Source organism: Apium graveolens, unplaced genomic scaffold, assembly GCF_009905375.1.
Source record: "Apium graveolens cultivar Ventura unplaced genomic scaffold, ASM990537v1 ctg2131, whole genome shotgun sequence".
Taxonomy (NCBI): domain Eukaryota; kingdom Viridiplantae; phylum Streptophyta; class Magnoliopsida; order Apiales; family Apiaceae; genus Apium; species Apium graveolens.
The window spans coordinates 58,330-79,880 of NW_027417536.1; the positions used below are offsets into that span (position 1 = coordinate 58,330).

The 21,551-nt window shown below is 35.4% G+C and overlaps 1 protein-coding gene and 1 long non-coding RNA gene across 2 annotated transcripts; both read left to right on the plus strand.

The window, feature by feature from the left end:
* Window positions 1-10,497: 10,497 nt before the first annotated feature.
* Window positions 10,498-12,095, plus strand: LOC141700319 (epidermis-specific secreted glycoprotein EP1-like). Its single transcript, XM_074504125.1, has one exon. It carries the CDS (start codon window positions 10,579-10,581, stop codon window positions 11,890-11,892), a length of 1,314 nt encoding a protein of 437 aa, XP_074360226.1. The 5' UTR covers window positions 10,498-10,578; the 3' UTR covers window positions 11,893-12,095.
* A 936-nt stretch (window positions 12,096-13,031) lies between these two features.
* Window positions 13,032-14,055, plus strand: LOC141700318 (uncharacterized). The gene is made up of 3 exons (XR_012566288.1): window positions 13,032-13,154; window positions 13,240-13,415; window positions 14,003-14,055. It is a non-coding gene; the product is annotated as an uncharacterized LOC141700318 (long non-coding RNA).
* Window positions 14,056-21,551: the final 7,496 nt, after the last annotated feature.

Genomic DNA, 21,551 nt, shown 5'->3' on the forward strand with positions numbered 1-21,551 from the left:
AGCATCTAAGTTAGTATTGATATTTAATTTTCTGTGACATCAAAATAAGTATTTATATGATGATTGGGGTTTTGAGTAAATTGGATATGAAGTTTATGATTCAGTCCATAATCATTGTTTCATGTTGTTATTTACGATATTTACGTAAACACTATTTTATAAGTTTTATTCTCGTCGAGATTCAAAGTATTGCTAAAGCATTTCGCTCAAAAATATCAAAAGAATTTTGAATACAGATGAGGAACCAATTCTGGGATTACATAACTCAATTTTCTGATTCAGCAATTATGATTTAAAATGTTTTGTTCTATTGCTGATACCGGTTTTATATCAAAAAGACCATATATATATTATAATGAACTTGCTGAGCATTTCTTTCATTCATACTTTCCTGTTTTTAAATTTAACCTTCCAGTGAGGAATAACTTATGCTATTTAGCTGCGTAATTCGAGAAAGTGAAGGAAGAAGCTTTTGGGAAGATGGTTGGCCCAGGGTTTGCGGAACTAGAGTAAGTTATGTTATGTAAAGTTTTTGTATATATATTATAGTTGTATTATCATGTACTTGGGCATAGTATACTTCTTTTTGAAGTTACACTAGCGGGTTTATTATTGAGTTTGAAAATTATTGAAAAGAGTTTAAAAGAAAGCAAAAAATTTACTTGTGGAATTTGGATTTCTTGTTTCTAGAACTGTAACCTTAAAAGATCTTGGATTAGTTTGGGGTCACAGATGCTATATTTCAATTATTAGAAACCGTTTGCTATTAAACATGTTATTTTGGATTGAGGTTTCATTGTGACAACCAAATCCCCTGACCCCGGATTTGGGGGGGCGTTACATCTACTAACAATTTGGTGGAGGTCCCAACTCAAGAAGAGCTAGCTGAATTCATGGACTTTATCAACTACAGTGAGCTGATCAATCTGATTAGTTTGAACAAGAAGCATTTGAGGAGGGAATGGTCATTCCTGGTTGACTCAATTGTGAGGGCTTTCACTTGTAGGAAGACAGGCTATGACAACATCTCTAGTGTGGTCCAGAATCTAGTATTCTCCATGGCTCACAACAGACACATAAATGTGGGGCTTCTGATTCTGTAGGAACTTAACACAAGGCTCACAATGCCTTTGGCTACAAGAGGTAAGGAAATTTTCTTTTCTAGGTTTATAATGTCTACTTTAAACTCTAAAGTTTAAGACATTCATTTAATTAATGGTATAGATAGAACACATATAGGAAATTGTAAAAAAGTGTCCAAATTCTATTTGGCTCACTTATTACAAAAAATAAGGTTCCTGTAAGTCTTAGAATCACTCCATTTATGTTGGAGAGATTCAGGACTTACCCTTACCCTATGCCTGACATGAGGTCAACAGTAACAACTAGTGTAGTTATGGCTCATGTACCTGTGGAAGAACAAAACAGGAACACTAACAGGGGCCTTCCCAAACCGAGACCCTTCCTTCTCTACCATTAGAAGCTAGGAAACCAATCACTTCATCCTCTCAAAAGGGTGAGGTGAGTAAAATAAGAAAAATCAGGAACCCTTGACAGTAATAAATGATAGTGGTGAGGATCAAACACAACCATAATCTACCTTGGTCAAAAAGCCAAAGATTGTAAAGAAATCTGAGTTGACCCCTCAAGCTACCTCTACATCCTCCCAAAAGGATGTAGTTGAGAAAGAGGGTTTAAAACAGACTCTAGAGGCATCCTCTCAACAGGGTGTCTCTATTGAACAAAGCACTCTCCCTAGTGCATCATTTAAAGAGTCTGCACCACAACTTTAACACATTCAAGTTTATGAAAGAAGGAATAAGGATGGCACAAACACTGAGATCACATCTCTTGAAGGTCCCTCATCCATTCAGGGGAGCAGCCAAAACTCAATTCTCAAATCACTACTCTTATCTCTCAAATTTCTTCTTCATATAATGAAATACTTGAATCTAATTCTCAAGTATTGTCAAAATCAAGTGTTATCAAAATCAAGTGTCAGTTCAAGAGACTTTTCTCACCACCCAGGAACCACATTCAGTTAGTGAAATGGTACAAGCTGGGGTAGACCTTGACGACACCAACAAAAACACAGGGGTTTCATCAGTTTTTACTGAAGATCCCGTGGTAGTGCCAAATGCACCTTCACGTGCAAATCAATCTTCACAGATTGAAATGTTTGAGGGTATTACTCCTGAGGGGAGCTATCTAAACCCTCTCCAATTTAATTGGAGGTTCCCCATGTAGGGACAACTCCCCTCAAACTCTGGCTGAGATTGCTCTGTCAATTGAAGCTAGGATTTTAATTATCAATGATTCAACTATTGGGGAGACAAGTCAAACACATTTAGGTGCCAGTTCTTTGCAAGAAGAACAGGGGTTTGAGGCCATGGTACATGACATTAACCTGGTCAAATTCCCTCTAATTTAAATGGAGGTTCCCACCCTTGGTGGACAACACACTATCATAACCACAGTTTCTACTGTGAGTTTAACTGTGATTCCAATCACAGGGTTACCAACCACTTCTCAACCCTCTACCTCAACTGAAACAGATATACCATCTACCTCCAACCCTACACAACAACCTTCACACCTCATCTCCCAGTGGCTGCAGGATGCTCAAACTCAACCTATAACCATGAATGACCTCCTTGTGGACTAACTCTCTAGCCTTGCCAACATTACCGAACAATTGCTCATAACTGATATGTCCAATCAGGATTATCAGGCTATCTTGATTTCTTAAAAAATAGATGTTGAAGAACATCATCAAAAGATTGTCAATGAATTTGAGAAAGATGGAAATATGGATGCTTGGATGGATAAAGATGTCTGTTTGGAGATGGATCAGGTTTTGGCTAGGTTAAGAGAAGAATATATAACTATCCTAGGAAGCAATGCCAAGACTCTTAGTCCACAGGAAGTTTATGATGTTATTACAGAAGTCTACAAGGCCCAACTCAAAGCTTTTCACCTCATTGGTAAAGTACTACAACATACTCTGAATAGTCAACAAGACAGAATTCGAAGATTGGTGAAAGACAAGTTGGATGACCTTGTGCCAACTCAAGTAGAGATCAAGAATAAATACACTAAATTTGCTGATCAAATGGCCATATTTGATATGTCCAGTATGGAGCAAAGCATCAAGAACCTAAAATAATCCTTTCTAGATCTGCATGAAGTTGTCCAAAATGAAATCACAAATAATAATGACACAAGGGTAAAATTGAATCAACTACATCAGGCTAGATATGAACTTTCAGCTCTTTTAATTGAAGGAATCATAGAATCAATTCAAGCCATATTTAATGCTCCTTCTTCATCAAGCTTCCAGCAACCAATCTCCACATCCACAAACCTCCAAATTCAATCTCTTCAACAGCAAGTCTCCAATCTGCAAGCCTCCAATGACTCACTCACAGATCAGGTCACAACTCTCACTACTTTGGTGTAGAGTCAACAAAATGACATCATAACCCTAGTAGAATCTCAAAAACATCTCCAAATGCAGAATTCTATCTCATTAGGAGCTATTATGGGTGCCTTGAATGTTCCATTACCTGCTCTACCTAAATCTGTGAGGCCAGAAATTCCAACTCCACTACTCCTGCCAACTACCAAGACTAAAGGGGAGATAGAAGCTAGAATTCAACAATCCTAGGAAGCTGGAAAATCTACACAATCAAAGGAAGATGGAAAATCTACATCTCACTCTGGCCAAATCTCTACTCAAATCAAAATTTCTCAAGATGTTAGTAAAGACAGACTCCTAAAAGCTGCAGTAGGACTTCGTCAAGATAAGAAATTCAATGAGCTACTGGTTGTGCTAAGAGTGTCTCTCGCCAACAACTACATTACTTACAAGAGAGCCCTGTCCAACAACATCAATTTTCTAAGAGTGGTGATTATAAAGGTTGATAACTTTTTGGAGAAAAGGATAGTGGCTAATGTCGATGATTGTGGTTTGGACAAGTGTCTACAAGTGTCTCTCTCAAATCTTCAAACCATGAGAGCATCTGAGCTGGATGTAATAATTGATAGAGTCAATCCAGTAATCCAGAGAACACCCAATTGCTCAATGAACTCAAGAAAGACCATATAGTTACCTTTCCCGAAGCCTATCTATATCCAAACAATGGGTGGTTTACATTTTTCCACAAACCAAACAGTGCAGATACTTTACAATACCCAAAAACTGTGTAAGGGGAGATAAAAGATTGATTATGTCATTGGAAACTGACCTAAAGATGAAGAAGTTTAAAACAGCTGAAGATGAGGAGATGATCAGGATGCTGGGAAGATACCTATAGAATATTGAGATCATGTTGCCAACTAGTCAATTCAACACAAAAGATGGCAAGGATGATGATGAGCAGAAGAATGATGAGCATAAACCTTCTGACTCAAATCTAAGTCAATCTACCAAGGCAACTGGCAGCAAAGTAAAAGAGAAGAAAAGGGATGATAAGATGAGGGGACATGAAAACAGAAGAAAGAAGAGGGAAGATGGTGAAGGTACCAAGAAAAATGTCCTACAAGTCAAGATTCAACCTACTCAAACTTTTAAGACTGCAAGCTCAAACACTCAACCACCTTTAACCTCTAATCTTAAATTTTTGTACAAACAAACTGCAAACACCTTACTCAAAATACCAATCACTTCTAACCAAACCACCTTAAAGAAAATCTCAAACCTACCATCATTTAAGCCATCAATCAAGACTCATTTCAAGACTATTGGGAGAAAACCAAAGAAGCTGCAAGCTGGTAAGGGGGTTATCTGGAATTGCTTTAATCAGACTGATTTTCTACCTTTAAACTGTTACATCACAGATGATGACTACTATCAACAATTATCTGAAGAAATGGTCAAAGTGTGGGTTGTATCTTTGAGAGAAGTCATAATCTATTATCATGATGGCTCCTTCACTCTACTTAGCAGGGATATAATGGATACACTTTCAGCCACAGACTTCAAGAGGATGATTAGCTTAATGAAGGACGAGGACACAAGTTCAAGGGCATGGAAGGCAGTGATGTGTGTATGGCTGAGAGAAAGGGATGAAAGAAATGCAAAAGAAAGGGCTGAAAAGGAAGAAAATGATAGGAAGTATGCAGAAATAAGTTCTATGTTTGAACAAAGATCAAATGAGCTCAAGGCAAAGGGGATGAGTATAATTTTAAAAGATGGACACTTTCTAAACATAAATATTGGCAGTTACACAAGATTCAGAGTTAATTACCTCAATGGTTCCAAACTGGATGAGTGGTTCAAACTAGTATAAGACTTGAAAGGGACAAAAACTATTGAAGAACTCAATGTGCTTATAAATCTCAAGGACCTCATTAGGAAAGAGCCAGGCTATGAAGATTTAACCTAATTTTTGTACTATTGAACTAATGTAATTGCTCAATGTATAAATGTTGAAATTTGTCAAATATTTCAATTTTTATGTAATTATTTTTAGCTTAGGGTTAGTCTTGTTATCAAACATGAATTTGTGATAAGCAATCTTCTCACAAATTGGGGGAGATTGTTATGCAAGACATGCCTGCATAATAACAGACTAAGTCACATTAACAACCCTGAGATTTAGTTGTATGATAGTCTAAATCTGTATTATGTATTGTATTTCTTGAGTCTGTAAAATGGTTAGAAGATTAGACTAATGTATTTTTCTGTAAACAGTTTCAAACCTAAGAATAAACTACAAAAGAAGATCAACCAAAGATCATGCCTCACAGAAAAGATGTAGAAGCTTGGAGTTGAATAAATCTGTTTTATGAAAAATATTCTAAGTCAAGACATCGACAAGTCACAGATCAAGCTATATAGAGAATTCATTCGAGAACTCCAGAATGACTTATCGAGAAGTCCAAAATGGCTTATAGAGAACTCAAAGATATCGACAAGTTAAATGAAGATGTGAAGACCGGAGATATCGATAAGTCATTTCTGCATGTAGAGAACTCAGAGATATCGATAAGTCAAATGAAGATATGAAAATTAGAGATATCGACAAGTCAATTTCTCATTAGAGATCTAAGAGATATCGATAAGTCAAAATACATATAGAGATCTAGAGACCTCGACAAGTCAAACTCTACATGTAGAGATCTAGAGACCTCGTCAAGTCAAGTATACTTATAGATAACTCAGAGACCTCGACAATCCAAATACACTTATAGAGATTTCAAAGATCTCGATAAGTCATTATACTTATCAAGATGTCACTTCTCTATAGAACAAACTGGAGATCTCGACATGAAGCTCAAATACAGTAATGCACACAAGTTAAAGATTCAAGATTATCAATTAACAAATAATCTATTCATTCAGATTGAAAAGTCTACAAAAGCAGCTTGAAGAGTGCAAGATCAAGAGTCTAGATTAACTGCCAAAGGATGGTCACAAACCTACAAGATTTGCAAAGATTTACTAAGCCAAAATAGAAAGAATTAGAGATAGCTTAGAAAAGGGTGTAATACATCTTATTGCATGCTGTGTAAACCATTGTTTTACTAATCTATAAAGTAAACACTGGTACTTTGTTTTTTAAAGTAATAAATAGATCTAAAATTTTCTTGTACTCTCTCAAGGAAGAAGCTGAGTTCTTTTATTTTAAAGAACTTAGAATTTGTAGCAAGACAAACTTAATTAATACAAATTAAGTGACATTTGAAATATTGTGTTCGTTGTGCTTGTTATTTTAATTCTGCTAACACAATTTCTCTACAATCATAAACTGGTTTGGTCACTATATCCCAAAAAGTTTGAAAAAGGCTAACACCCTTTTATATGAAGTAGCCTCCTCATATTATTTATTACCAGCCCTTTTTTATGTCCATCTTTTCTTTTTGTTCATTTTATGTGTCGTTAGTAGAATTTGTATGATTTACATCTACGACGCCCAAGTCTTTTATGTATCTTGTCATGTTAATATCGTTCTTTTTCATTAGCACGGAGTTGTCATTCTATTTTCATACAACCATCATCTTCTAGCCCTGCATTACTGAAGTCGATGGTAGGTATTTCCTCCTCTTGGTTATGCTCTCCATCATAATAAAAGTCAGCATCTTGTCGTTGTACCACACTAAAAAAGGTTTACTCTTCCCTTTTTTAACGATATAACAAGTCCTGGATTCACCTTGAGTGTCTCCTTCTTTAAATGTAGAATATACATGTCTGATTGTAGCTTTTTAGGACTCATGAGCAATGTTATTTCCCTAGAGTTTTAGGACTCATACATGAGCAATGTTATTAAATAAACGTAGAATATACTCTTATCTGACTTCAACAGTTGCTATTTCTTTGCCACTTGCCAATAACATTATTGTAGAATAGGAATATTAGTTAACCACCCTGCTAATTATCAGGGTTGTTATTTGACTTGGTTCTGTTCTAGTGTTCTACTTGTCCGTTTGTCTTTATGCTTCCGTCTGTTAGCTTTTTTCTATCGAGTAACCTTCTATCAATAAGGAACCTTCTCGTCCTTATTTTCTCTTCTTGTCGAGCAAAAATTCGACACTAACACATGTAAATATAAGAAATTTTTGATAGTTTTTTATACATGTTTTTGAATTTTCCGCAGCGTGCATTTGTTTTTATGATAATTTATTTTATATATAGGACTACGTGAAGAAGAGGGGGAAAAATGCACCACTTGTTTATTTACATGAAACTTCACTCAAAAAAGGTTCCCGGTGTCTCTATTGATGAGTTGCCTCCAAATGTCAAATATTTCACACCCGAGAGTCAAGAGATAGTGGAACTTTTTACTATCTATTCGTTTACTTGGTTGCGTTCTATTTAATCATTTACCCTCTATATATTTTTATGTTTATGGTTATATATATATTTTTTGTTCGATAAGTATGCTGATATTGTTAAAAGGAATCGGGATGTATTGGCTGGTATACCCGGGGGTCGAAGAATCCGATTATTGTATCCAATGGTGGCTAAAGGAAGTTGCACCCGGAATGACAAGGCCTCCCAAAAATGAGCTGATTGGTTTTCCAAAAATTCCGGAGTCGACACTCCTCCCCGATCTTGCTGCGAATTATAGAGCTCGACGTGGCGATGTGACCGGATATTCTAGCCAACTCGCCGCCAAATCTGTTGTTCTGGATGGTATTTTCTTCAACGTAGTCCGGGATATAATGGAAGATGCAGTAACAAATACATCCACATACCATCAAGAACCCAAGTACAAGAGAGTAAATGTCATTGCCCATGCCATTATTAATATGCATAACAATGTGGAAGGTGGTACTGCCACCTTCTCAGCTGCCCTTCTTAGAGAGGTAACCTGTTATGTCGGGACCTTACTCATCTCAATCAAGAAAAAGTATGAGTCGGATCACCAAGAGGTAAAATCTTAAAACTTCTCAATTTGAGTTTTGTAGTATTATTTGAGACGTTTTAACCTCTGATGTATGTTAAGCTAGAAGGAGTGCTCAAGAAGGTGGGGATAATGACACCACCACCACCAGCAACGAGGACGACGATGAATAGGAGAATTTCGAGCATGGCAAAGAGGAGTATGGCGCGGAAGGGACGATGGAACCGAAGGCGATAGTGGCACTAATTAGTACTCCCTCCGTCCCTATGATTTCTTAACATTTGAAATAGAGTGTGTAATACATTTTAAGACTCTTATCTAGTATAGTTACATAAATAATTTTAATTTTTTTTATTATGAATAAAAATTAAATATTTAAATTTATATTCAAATAAAGAATATTTTAAAAATAAGTCCTGGAACTATATTAGATAAGAGTCATAAAATTCGTACCAAACCCCTATTTCAAACGTTAAGAACCGATATGGACAGCGGGAGTAGTTTTTAGTTGGTTATTTATTATGCTTGTGTTTAGGATATTGGTTTAAATCTGCACGTGTACATTTGTTTAACTACCATTTTGATTTAAATTTTGGTCGTTGAACCTAGATAATCCAACTTAATGTAGTTGGTTTAACATTTGGTTGGTTAATGTATATAGTTTTCAAATGATTGTGTTATAGCTATTTAAGTTTTTTGGAATGACTTGCTTGTGTTTGTTGTTGGTAACGTACGAGTTTGGGTTTACATACAGGGAGGGCTAAATTCAGCAGGATAAAAAAAAGTTGCAGACAATACCGACCGTCGACAGCAATAATGGCCACAATTGGTATTCCTGGACAACAAGTACCGACTGGATTCATACAATACCGACCATGTTCATAAGAAAACGATTTTGTCCTTCCGAAACGTTCAGAACGAATGAATCTATGAAATTACGTTATTAGTGTTTTACCCAAAAAAAAGCCTCTAGACTGATAACGACCAATTCGGTCGCTTCTTATACCAACCAACTATATCAATCGAGTGAGTAATATATTAAAAAGGACCACGTGTCCGTGGCCTTCAGCCACGTGACACTGACATGTCAGGTCTTTGCCAAGCCACGTCAATAAATGTAAATTTCGACCAAAAAATTAAATAATGATCAAGAATTTTTCGACCGTTTTAGTTTCGGCTGTTATTTGTGAGTACCGACCAATTTTAATCTTATAATGACCGATTTGACGGTCGGTAAATGCCTAGCGGTTGTGGTTGGTGGATCATCCGCCCCTATATTTAATCTCCTCGACACATGTTTAAAAAAATAGTAAATAGTAAATTCGCTTGTTTAAAATATTTGCCAACCAGCATACCGAAGTTCAACTCTGCTTTATTGTTGCTCATTTAAGTGAAGTCGAAATGAATGCCAAAAACACCTACCAGAGGTGGTATCATCTGTGTACTCGCACATCTTGATTTCCAGATGGTAGTTTATAAAACAAGTTTTGAATTTACTGTTTTAGTTCATAAAATTAACCTCTTTTTAGTTATTTTGAAGTATTCTAACTCATATTTTAATCGTGGCACGTATTGAACTAATATTCAAGTAATATATATTAATTTTAATGTCAAAATTTATTAAGTAAATTTACTCTAAATAATTAGGTAAACAGCTTCTGTTGTAAACAGATCCATCCATTAAGTTTAATAATTATATGATTGTGAATTATTTTTAATTATAAATTGTGCAAGTCTAATCTTTTTATGTAAAACTTGTGTTTTTATATAAATTTTTGTCGCAGCAAGTTTTAAAATAAAACAACAGGCAGTATAAAACAGCGAATCAAACCAGTTAACGAATTTTCAATTAACAAGAAGCTCAAGTGTATCCTTTAGCTTTCATTAATTTTTCTAGTCTACTTTGACTTTCTATGGCACAAACCGAATTGCCGAGTCAGAGGGGCCCGAGTTTAACCCAACCCAACGGCGAGAGTGTCTTGAACCCAAGCTTCACACACCGGATGAAGAGAAACCATTGAAGAAGAACAATTTATAAGTTACGTGCTGAATGAGAAAAGGTCATCATGAGATGGCCTTGTTTCTTTAAAGTCAGAAATGGTGTATCTAAAAACCACGAAACAATTAAATGGTAACAACAATCACACTAGTAAGATTTTATAAAAGCCTAACGTCTTTGTGTACTTTTTCATACTTGTTCAAACAAAATAGACAAAGTTTCTAGTGCACAATGCGTTCTTCTTATTTAATCCCGGTTTCTCTCATCATTTTACTCACCATTATTTCAACAGGCCAAGCTGTTGTGCCGTCGGACAAAAGATTCCGCTATTTCAATGCAGGGGAACTAGGTGAATACAGTGTCGAATATGGCGATTACCGTCCTTTAGATATTTCCACCTTTCCGTTCATGCTTTGTTTCCAAAACTCAACCCCTTATGCCTTTACTTTAAGTCTTCGAATGGGCAGCCGTCGCTCCGAGTCGATCATGCGTTGGGTTTGGGATGCGAATCGAGGCAAGCCGGTTCGTGAAAATGCATCCCTTGCATTCGGTGCTGATGGTAATCTAGTGTTGGCAGATGTTGATGGCTCAGTTGCATGGCAAACCGGTACGGCAAATAAGGGTGTGGTTGGCTTGGAATTACTTCAAACTGGTAATCTTGTGTTGTATAATGCTAAGGGTGCATATATATGGCAAAGTTTTGATCACCCAACTGACACACTTGTACTGGGCCAAGGACTACATCTGAATGGGCCGACAAAGCTGGTTAGTAGATTGTCATATATGGATGCTGCTGATGGCCCTTACACCCTGGTAATGGAAAAAAGGCATTTGGCCATGTATTACAAGAGCGACAATGCAGTAAATTCCCTACTATATTACAAATATGATGACTTTGGAGATGGCAAGGGCGTTTTGGCAGATATTCTCTTTGGCATCGATAGTGACGAACCTTACTACACATATGATCTGTTTCTTGCATTTAAAATGAAAAATTCCCTGACCTCCGGGACTAGCTTTTTGGCTAGACCCAAGTACAATGCTACTTATTCAATGCTTCGTCTTGATATAGACGGAAACCTAAGAATACATACGTACTACCCAAATGTTGATTGGGGTGCATGGGATGTTACATACGAGGTTCTTAACAGGGTAGATGGTGTGGACAGAACAAGCGAATGTAGATTGCCGAGTAAGTGTGGATCTTTAGGGGTGTGTGAAGAGAATCAGTGTGTGGCTTGCCCAACTGCTGCAGGTTTGCTTGGTTGGAGCAAGAGTTGCGCACCGCCAATTTTACCAGCATGTAAGGGGCGGGCTAATGTGGACTACTATAAAGTTGCAGGGGTCGAACATTTCATGAATGGATACACGGAAGGAGGGGGTATAAAATTTGTTGATTGCAGAGAAAAATGCAACAAAGATTGCAAATGCGCAGGCTTTTTCTACAGGGAAGAGTCTTCAAAATGCTTGTTGGTCCCAGAACTAGGAACCTTGATCAAGGTGTCCCGCACCTCTCATGTTGGTTATATTAAAATGTCTAAATAGACTTCATCAAGTACTGTGTGGAAATTGTGGTTGAGTAAGTGCTTGACTGGTTGAAATATCTACATCTTCATCATCATATTTAATGTAATGTACTTTGGGCTTGGCCACTGTTGTACAAACTTCTTACTTCCCTTTACGTTCTTGATTATACATCTTTTCCTTAACTAAAGACATTGTTCCTTTTTTGATCCTTTCGAATGCATTTTAGGTTTTCTTCTTTCTTCTTTTTTTTTTTCGTTTTGCAATTAGCTAGCAGACCAGTTGTGTTGTGTGGATATATTACTTGGCAAATGAGTTCAGTTCCATTTATTCCCATCAACAATCTAGCCCTAGTAGGCAATAATATGATACGAGAAACATATTACCTGTCAATAACTATTGCGATACATTTTTTCAGTTACATTCTCCCCTTCTCCTGAGATGACAGCCAAAATAACATGTGCATTGAATGGCTACTAAATACTACTGTAAGAGTAAGATGATTCGTGCGGAGGGTTAAGTGATCACCCTAAAGCAAGTCACCTTAGCTTCAATTCCTCAGTTAGTTGTTCAATACTAATATGACATACCAACCGCGCGCACACATAAATGATTTGCTGTGCTGATGGATTTGTAATAATTGGACACCCAAGCCACATCTCTTCTTCAACCTATAATGAATTTCCATAAGGAAAATCGCAGGCCTTTTCCCTACGTCCCTCCCTTACAAAGTCATGAGATAATGTCCCTTGACCGGCGTCCCTAAGAAACTAGGACCTACGTCAACCGAAGGCATTGCAATGCCTTCAGTTATTAGTTTGAGTGTAGTAGGAATTAAGTGCTGGGATAATTCTAGTGTTTCAGGTGTGCACGTTTGGATGGAGATGCCGACCGGCTTGTATATTTTACAGCCCTGCCAAATTGTAATGGCAAAATTGAATTAGTAGACGGGGACAAGATACTGTCTTTATTTGCTCTATTTATCAAAGAGCAGTTGAGTATTCTCGATGGGGATAATAACGAGAAGGTCAATAATTTGTATCAAGCGCATCTTGGTGTTGTACAAACAGCGTATGCAAATGGTGCATCCAGTGATTACCTGAAACAAACGGATCTACAAGTCGTCCTTACTCCTACCGGAGTAAAATACTTGCATGAGAAGGCGGATGACTTTGATATTGGCATATATTTTGAAGCAAATGGACACGGAACAATTTTGTTCTCTAGTAATTTCCTATCATGGCTGGATGGTAGAGTTAATGAGCTTGGTTCAACAGGCAAAGGTTAATCCTAATATAATTTCCACAATCTGCAAAAGCTTTATAGTAATTGTTTATCATGAATTTATAAAATAGTGTATGTTTTCAGGTTCTGAACAACTAAAGGCTTCCTTAAGATTATTGGCAGTCAGCAAATTGATCAATCAGGCGGTTGGGGATTCTTAAAGTGGCTTGTTTCTGGTAGAGGCCATCTTACAACATATGGGATGGTCGATACACAAATGGAATAAGCTTTATAATGACTTACCCAGCAGACAACTTAAGGTGGGAATATGTGACTTGTATCATATGCTATTTTAGATGCTTCTTTCATTTGAGCATTCATTTCCTGGGACATATCCTGAAATTGAGATCCTTCAGACAGTCGTTTGGTTAGCTCCTTGTTATAAACGTTTCTGAAAATCTGTTCTCCTCTACCAACATATGAACTGATATTAAATTATGAAATGTTTAACATTTTTGTACTTGAATGTTTTAATCAATAAACGTAGCCTAAATGAATTTTCTACTCTATCAATTGTTTACTTGTTACAAAGTGATTGAGAAGTAAATACATTATCAATTACGGAAATGTTGAAACTATTCGTAGCTTAATGCTATTTGTTCCTGATGCATGTTTGGTTAGGGGTATGTAAAACCATTTAGTCGCTGATTTTTACTTACGGCTATGGGTTTATGAGCATGGGGTTTCTTTCCATGTCAACAGTAGTTTATTCTTACAAAACTTCTCTGCAAGATGCCTATTCCTTAATGCCGCATGCTAAATTTATATTCAACCTAATAATATAATTCTTAATCTACGATATCTTTTAAATTCTAATGAAGCATTTATATGTTGTCATCCGATACAGGTGAAAGTTGTTGACAGAACTGCTGTTGTCACAGCAAATGCAGAAACTGAGGTTCAAGAAGCCATTAACGTGTTAACCGGTACTATACTTTCTTGATAACAATGATAATATGATGATAAATACTCGATCACAGATTGACATTGATTGGAAAGAAAAGAAAAAACCGATTAGTTCTTATTCACTCAAGTAATAAAGGATAAGATCAGGGTCTTGATATAGAGACTACAAACTGAATTGAAAGAGACGAAACACAGCTAACAACTTTACAATAGTTGTCCAATCAGAATAGAACAAAAAAGACTAAAAACATAATGATAGCAAGCCACCAGGGTGAGTCTACTGTAATATCAATAAATAATTATTATGGGATTATTATGTGATTTTAGTGAATTATCTGATGATTGGTGTTGATATGTGGATGTTTATATGTGGTAAAGTATAGGTATGTTAATTTTATTATGTCCAGAGTAAAATATAGATAATTATGGTATTTTTCTGTTAATTTTTGGAGTGTTATATGATTTTATAATGATTTATGAATTTATTAATTATTTTCTGAATAATTACAAAACTATTTTATAAAGCCGGGAATCGTCCAAGTTCAACCGTTTTTGCATTTTTACAACCCGAAACTCTTCGGAAAACTGCTAACTAACCTAATCTGATAATTCCGAACATTTTCCGTATTTTGACTTTTTCGATCCGGATTACGGATTGACCCGTACGCGTCCCGACGCAAAATTTTCATTACGATAATCATTTTTTATAGATCAACTTATTATTACATTATTTTCATATAAAGTGTTTTATTAGAAGCCCGGTTTGGATAATTATCCAATACGGGTATAAAATCGGATTGTTTTTGCAGTTACTTAGTGGCTAAGTAACTTATTTTTCGATCCAATACGATCCAACACGTATTAATATTCCATTAATATAAATAGCCCTTTTCTTATTTCATTTTATTCGTATAATCATAATCAACCAGTAAAATCCGATAAAATACAGAGAAACCCCTAATTAATCGTCGCGTTCTTGAAAATCAAACTAAAAAACGAAGGCATTACCAAATTCAGAATTAAGCGTACCATATACCGAATCGAAACTCTCGAAAAGCTTTTTTTGAATCAATCATCACTTTTGATGCAGAAATCAAGGTTATTTTCTTATTTATTTAATTTATTTCGAATTATTTAATGATTAAAAGAGGAATTTTTTATGTTGATGTTGTTTATGTGATTTGATGATTGTATCATGTAGATAATTTTGTTATGGTCATTTTGGTATATTATATGATGAATTTGGAGTTCAATGACATGTTCAAATTGCTGTTTAATTCTCGAATTAAATATTAGGGTTTATGTGTTTGAATGTTCTTAATTGAAAATTAGGCGTTTCTTTGTTAGGGGTTATTAGATGAAATTTATTGTACCAATATGTAGATCGTGAAAAGACGAATCGAATGGTATATTTGAAATTAACAGACGATTCCTAGAAAGTGATGATCGGAAAACGACCTCACCGACGACGAGATTTTCAGTCGATCGTTCCGGCCAAAACCTGTGTTATTTGAAGATTCTAATTGTATATTTGGGTTTCTGGCGTTGAAACGAACAAACACCGTTAATTTTATAAGTTTCTGGGCAGTCTGTGGCTTGCCGGAAAAGCTTGGTAGCCGCCGTTAATGGCGGCCGGCCACCGGAGTGGGGATCGGGGAAGACGACGGGGAAACTACTGTTTAGTACCCTAAAGTTTCCCTGATTTACAAATTCAGTATTTTGGTTTTAAAAATCTATAATATTTAAATTCCTGTTTATAAAAATTCAAAAATTAGATTTGTGTTTAATTATTTTCAGAAATAGTATTATCTTTTTATAATTATTTTCAGAAATTGTTTTTATTTATCGTAAATTTCAAAAATCAATATTTTAATTCTGAAAATTATTTTTAATTCGAAAATAAATCTTAAGTAAGTAATTAATTAATTTTAGTTGATAATTAAATATTTAATGAGTCAATTAATTTAAATATTAATTTATTAATTAATTTAATTAGTTATTAATTAATTTTAACTGATGATTTAATCAGATTTAATCATTTATTTGGATTTAAAAATTCTGAAAAAATAGTTTCGAGCTTTAAAATATTATCTTAAATTATTTCCAAGACTCGATAATTATTATTAAATCATTTTAAAGTCAGATTCGGGCATTCGAACTCTGTTATTTAATTTTAAAATGATTCGGAGACCCGTTTTAATTCCGAAAAATGTTCAAAAAATCGTATTAAATACCAGGAAAAATCATTTTAACCCCGAATCTTCTTTGAAAAATTATTTTGATCGAATATCTTGCGTGCTATGTGCTACGTGCTATCTGATTGATGTGTTATATGCCTATGTGGTTATTGTTTGACCATTTTAGTCATAACTTTTAATCCGTAAGTCGGATTTGGGTAAAACGAAGGATAAATAAGAGCTTGTAACGTCTATGTGACGATTAAAATAATATGAGATTGAGTATTGATAGATACTCGTGATACCAGACAAAGAAAAGCAAGGCCTATGAATGAAGAGCAAGTGATCAGTAAATAGAACTGAAGCGTAGAAAAAGAAGACAAGTGATCGATGAATGGAAGTAAGGTATAGAAAAAGAAAGAAAATGATTGATGAGTAGAACTGTTAGATGATGTAACACCCCCATATCCGGGGTCGGGGATCCGGGTTGTCACGAGTTCCATTTCCCTTAATAACACCCAATCTTAATAATTAATCAACTACTCTATACTGTGACCCCACAATAAACACACACACCACACGTTATAGTCTCAGAGATGAACATCCAAAAATAATCACAAGTCATTTTATTCCACAATTATCTGCCAATACACCTTAAAAGGTTTTCTGAATAAATTTACATTTTCTTTGCCATTATTACAATTCATAAGTATACATAAATCTGGTATATCGAAAGTTGAAGCCTAGTCTATTGGTAGTTCCCACCTTAGCTACAGCGACTTCAATGCCTATAGGATGCTGCAGAACGTTTCCTATCCGCTCGCGAATTGGGAGCTTGGTCCTGTTCATCTTGTCTATCTGATGTTGTGTGATGAAAGAAGAAAGTAAGGGTGAGCAGCAAGCCCACCAAAATAATATGTATGATAATTTACAATATATGAGCCTTCTCATAGTACTCATGAAAGTCTTGGTCAAAAGAAATGAACCAAGTTTGATATCTTAATGTGATGAAGTCGCAAAATATTCAGTATATATACATATATACTTTTCAAAATCTTGGAAGTCCTCTTCCATGCATAATATACACAGAGTTCCAGTGTATAACTGTATAAAAATATCGTTGCAAGGTGATCTCATATATCTAACCTTGTCTCAACGTTTTTCTGAAAATCTTTGTCATGCATAAGATAATCATTTACTAGATATAAGTTTAAAAGATGAAGTTACAAGATACTCCAATACACTTATATCTTTTCCAAATACTACTTGAACTACCACCGTTCAAGTTATAATTAGTTTCAAAAGTTCATCACGTAGATGAGACTACAAGACCAGATTTGAATAGATTAAATCTTTAAAATATCATCAAAATAAAATGAAGTTACGAGATACTTCATTTGATGCAAACATCATTTTGAAAACTTGACCCTGCCAACACTCAACAATCGCCCAACCGTAGCCTTTCTATCGAAGTGCTCTGGGTAGTGTTGCAGAAATATCCAATTGGATGATGAACTCATTACGGGAGTTTTCCGCGCCAGGAAGACCACTTACGATGATCAGTCGTAGTAGTGCAACCCCACCATTTTCTACATGTAGAGGAGAACCTGTCGGATTTACTTGTCAACCGAACACTGAACTCCTAAGGAATGGACCGCCTTAGCGGAACTTCCAGGCCATTTGGGCCAATATAATAAGGCTGGGCCGGCGCCACTCGACCACTTACGCCACTCCTAGTTCAGATGAAATCCATGACTCTGAAACGTAAAGCTCGTTCCCCCTTTCCCCAAGTAGAACTTGTTGATACGGCTCCACCAAGAAGTCATATCTAGTTGGAAAGGAGAACTCACCGATATTTCCCAGGCGATGCCTGTTAATGGATTAACTTGTTCCAAGAATTTTACTTCCCGAGTGTTGGGTAAGTAATCGATTCATTTAACAAAACAGCAACCTTGTTGCGAATATAAAACACACCACAGAGCTGGATCCCTCAGGTTTTGAGCGAGTATTTAAATCCCCTTCGAAAGGAGGATCTTAAATATAAAAATGAGTTTTGGGATCCGCTCTAACTTTTAAAAATTATTTTGAAGACTCGCAAAACATTTTTAAGAATGTTTGGAGTGATGCTGATTTAACAAAATAAATTAGTCCCAATATATTAGAAAATATCTGAATATTATTATTTAAATAATATTTCCATAAAGAATAATCTTTATAAAAATAATTGAAGTAGAAGTTTTGAAACTTATACTTGAAATGAATATTAAATATCCAAAGATATACCTATACGAAAGTACTATCTTTATTTGAATAATTAAAAGTGAGTTTGATTATCGACACCTTATTCTTTAATAAAATAAAGAATATATCTCAGCAAATAATCGGAGTCATAGGTCCTCAAATGAATATTCAAATAATATTCAATAAATAAAATAAGCTGAGTCATAAGCCCTCAAATGAATATTCGAAATAATATTCAATAAATAAATAAGCTGAGTCATAAGCCCTCGAATGAATATTCGAAATAATATTCATTAAATAATAAGCTGAGTCATAATACCTCGAATGAATATTATAAATAATATTCATTAAATAAAATAAAGGAGTCATACATCCTCAAATGAATATCCAAGTAATATTCAATAATTAATATAAATGAGTCATAAGTCCTCGAATGAATATTCAAGATAATATTCATTAATAAAATAAAGTTATCGAATAAACCTTATTCGATTAATAGTTTTGAAAACTATAACCATATATATATATATAAATATATATATATATAATCTACTCGGGATCCTCGACTCCCGGGTTTAGAAAATGTTTTCACCTTTGGGTCCCTATACTAAGGGTATATGCAAATTACCGCTATTCTCTAGCATAGGTATTATCAACTGAACCAACAGATATATATGGCAAGAATACGAGACAGGCATGCATATATATACCATACCAGCATGCTTCAATATATCGCAAAATTTGCTAATTAACCAACATGCATTTATCACACGATAATGCATATACATCACAACAACAGTATAACGGGTAGAAAACTTGCCTGAGCGACTGGGGGTGATAAAAGGCTCGGGACGAGTCTGGTAACCTATAAACAACAAGTAAGTTGGAATTAAACCAAAGTCACTTGTAAATCTATACTCTAACTACCTTAGACTCTAACGCTCGCTTTGCGCTTACTGATTCTCTTAAGTCACTCGAGTACCCTCGGCTCCACCATTTTTTATAATTTAACCATTACAAGTTTTAAGGCGATTCCTTCGTGAGTGTCTTACCAACTGCCTAACACTCTTACCATAATTGTTTCATACACTAATTAACCCTTTTTGGTCTTTAACCTATGTTTCAAAGTAAGGCGAGGGGAAAAGTTTCGTTCGCGAAACGCCGTTACTTAAAACGGTCGTTTCTCCTAAACCGTACATCGGAATCAAACGAACTACATATCAAAACTATCTAAACATGGTAATGGTCATAATCTAGCAGGGAGTTCTCGGGTCCAAATGTTATGAACAAAAGTTGTCTAAAGTAAATCGGACATTACGACAGCTATGTTTACGTGATTACCAATGTTTAAACTACTCCAATTAACCACCAACCAACTCATAACCATCAATACAACAAAACTTCACCTAAACCATACCACATCAGTCCATAATCTCCAAGGTTTTCAACTCAAACAACCACAATCAAGACCTATGTACTATAATCAAGCTTCAATTACCAAAACACTTCTAAATCAAACCAAACTACTAATAATCACAATCCATGCTTCTCATTTCACAAAATCAACCATTAAACTTACTAAAAAATAAAGTAAAGGCTAGGGTTTGAAGTTTATACCTTCCTTGGGAGGTGTTAAGTTGCTAGGAAGCCTTAGGGAGCCTCCTACAAGCTTGATCTTTCCAAAGAAATCAAGAACACAAAGTTAGGCTTTGAAGTTTCTAAAAGTCCGATTTAAAGAACTGTAAAAATGAGGGTCTTACCATGATTATTTGGACGAGACTTGTGAACAAGAGTTGTAGGCCATCTCAATACCTTTCCAATGAGCTATAGAACACAATATTTAAGTGAGAAATGAAGGAGATACAGCAGTTTTAGTGTGCTGGTTCTGTTTTGGCCGAGAGCAATGGAAATGGGGGAGGAAATGCTTTTGCTTTCTTGTGTTGGTGGAATAATGTGGTGGATAATGATGGGTTGTCTTGATATTTTGCTAGGTTAATAATAAACAAAGGAGTTAGTGGAAGATGATCTCACCATTTGCCATGTGTTGGTGATTTGTGGTGAGATGAGATCATCCCTAGTTAACTATATAATTAACTAGCCATTCCTTCCTAACTATCACTTGGTTTCTTGTTTGATCAACCATCCACTTGCCTTGCCACTTGCAAAGGTATTTACAAGAGTCGTTATTTATTTCTTTGTCCGGTTATCACTCAATCTCGTTGATCGTTTGGTTAAATACCTTAATGGTTATATTGATAAAATCTTCTTGGTATTTTTAATACCTAAATTAATTCTCCTTTATAATCCTTGAATTTAAAATCCTTCATCTTAATATTAATTTCTTAAATCCCTTAATGTCTGGTGGAAATCTCGGGGAAAAATAAAAGTGCTCGTTTTCAAAATCCGACAGCTTTTACATACACTTATTTTCTTTATGAAATACTAATACGATCTTAGAATTTCCATAACAGTATTCCTATATATCGTGGTCTGATAATTTTTCTTAATCAGCATTGTCAGCAAAAGTTACTATTCATCCGGGTTTCAAAAATCTCCAAAAATTGGGGTTATTACAGTCTCTCCTCCTTAAAAGGATTCCGTCCCGGAATCAGATAGAAATCAGTTGGTGATGCTTTTCTAGCATTGTGCCTTCTAACTCTCTAGTCAATTTTCCACATTATGGTTCTACCACCAAACTCTGACTAGTTTGATAACCCTTCTCCTAAGCACTTATCCCTTTTCGATCTATAACCCTTCCTGGTTGCTCCATATAGCTTACGTCTGGTTGCATGTCTATGCGCTCATATGCCCCTATTTATCTGGCATCCGAATTACATTTTCTTAACATTGATACGTGGAACACGTTATGAACTTGCTACATATTCGGGGGTAGGGCTAGCTCATATGTTATCTTCCCAATATGTTTTAATATATCCAAGGGTCCAACAATTCGTGGACTTAGCTTCCCTTTCTTTCCGAACCTCATCCTTCCTTTCCAAGGGAATACCTATAACAACACTAGGTCCCCCACTTCCTATTCCTTGTCCTTTCGTGTCAAATCAACATACTCAT

Excerpts from the sequence above, each read along its gene's own strand:
- LOC141700319 (XM_074504125.1), top strand. The coding sequence starts at position 10,579 with ATGCGTTCTTCTTATTTAATCCCGGTTTCTCTCATCATTTTACTCACC.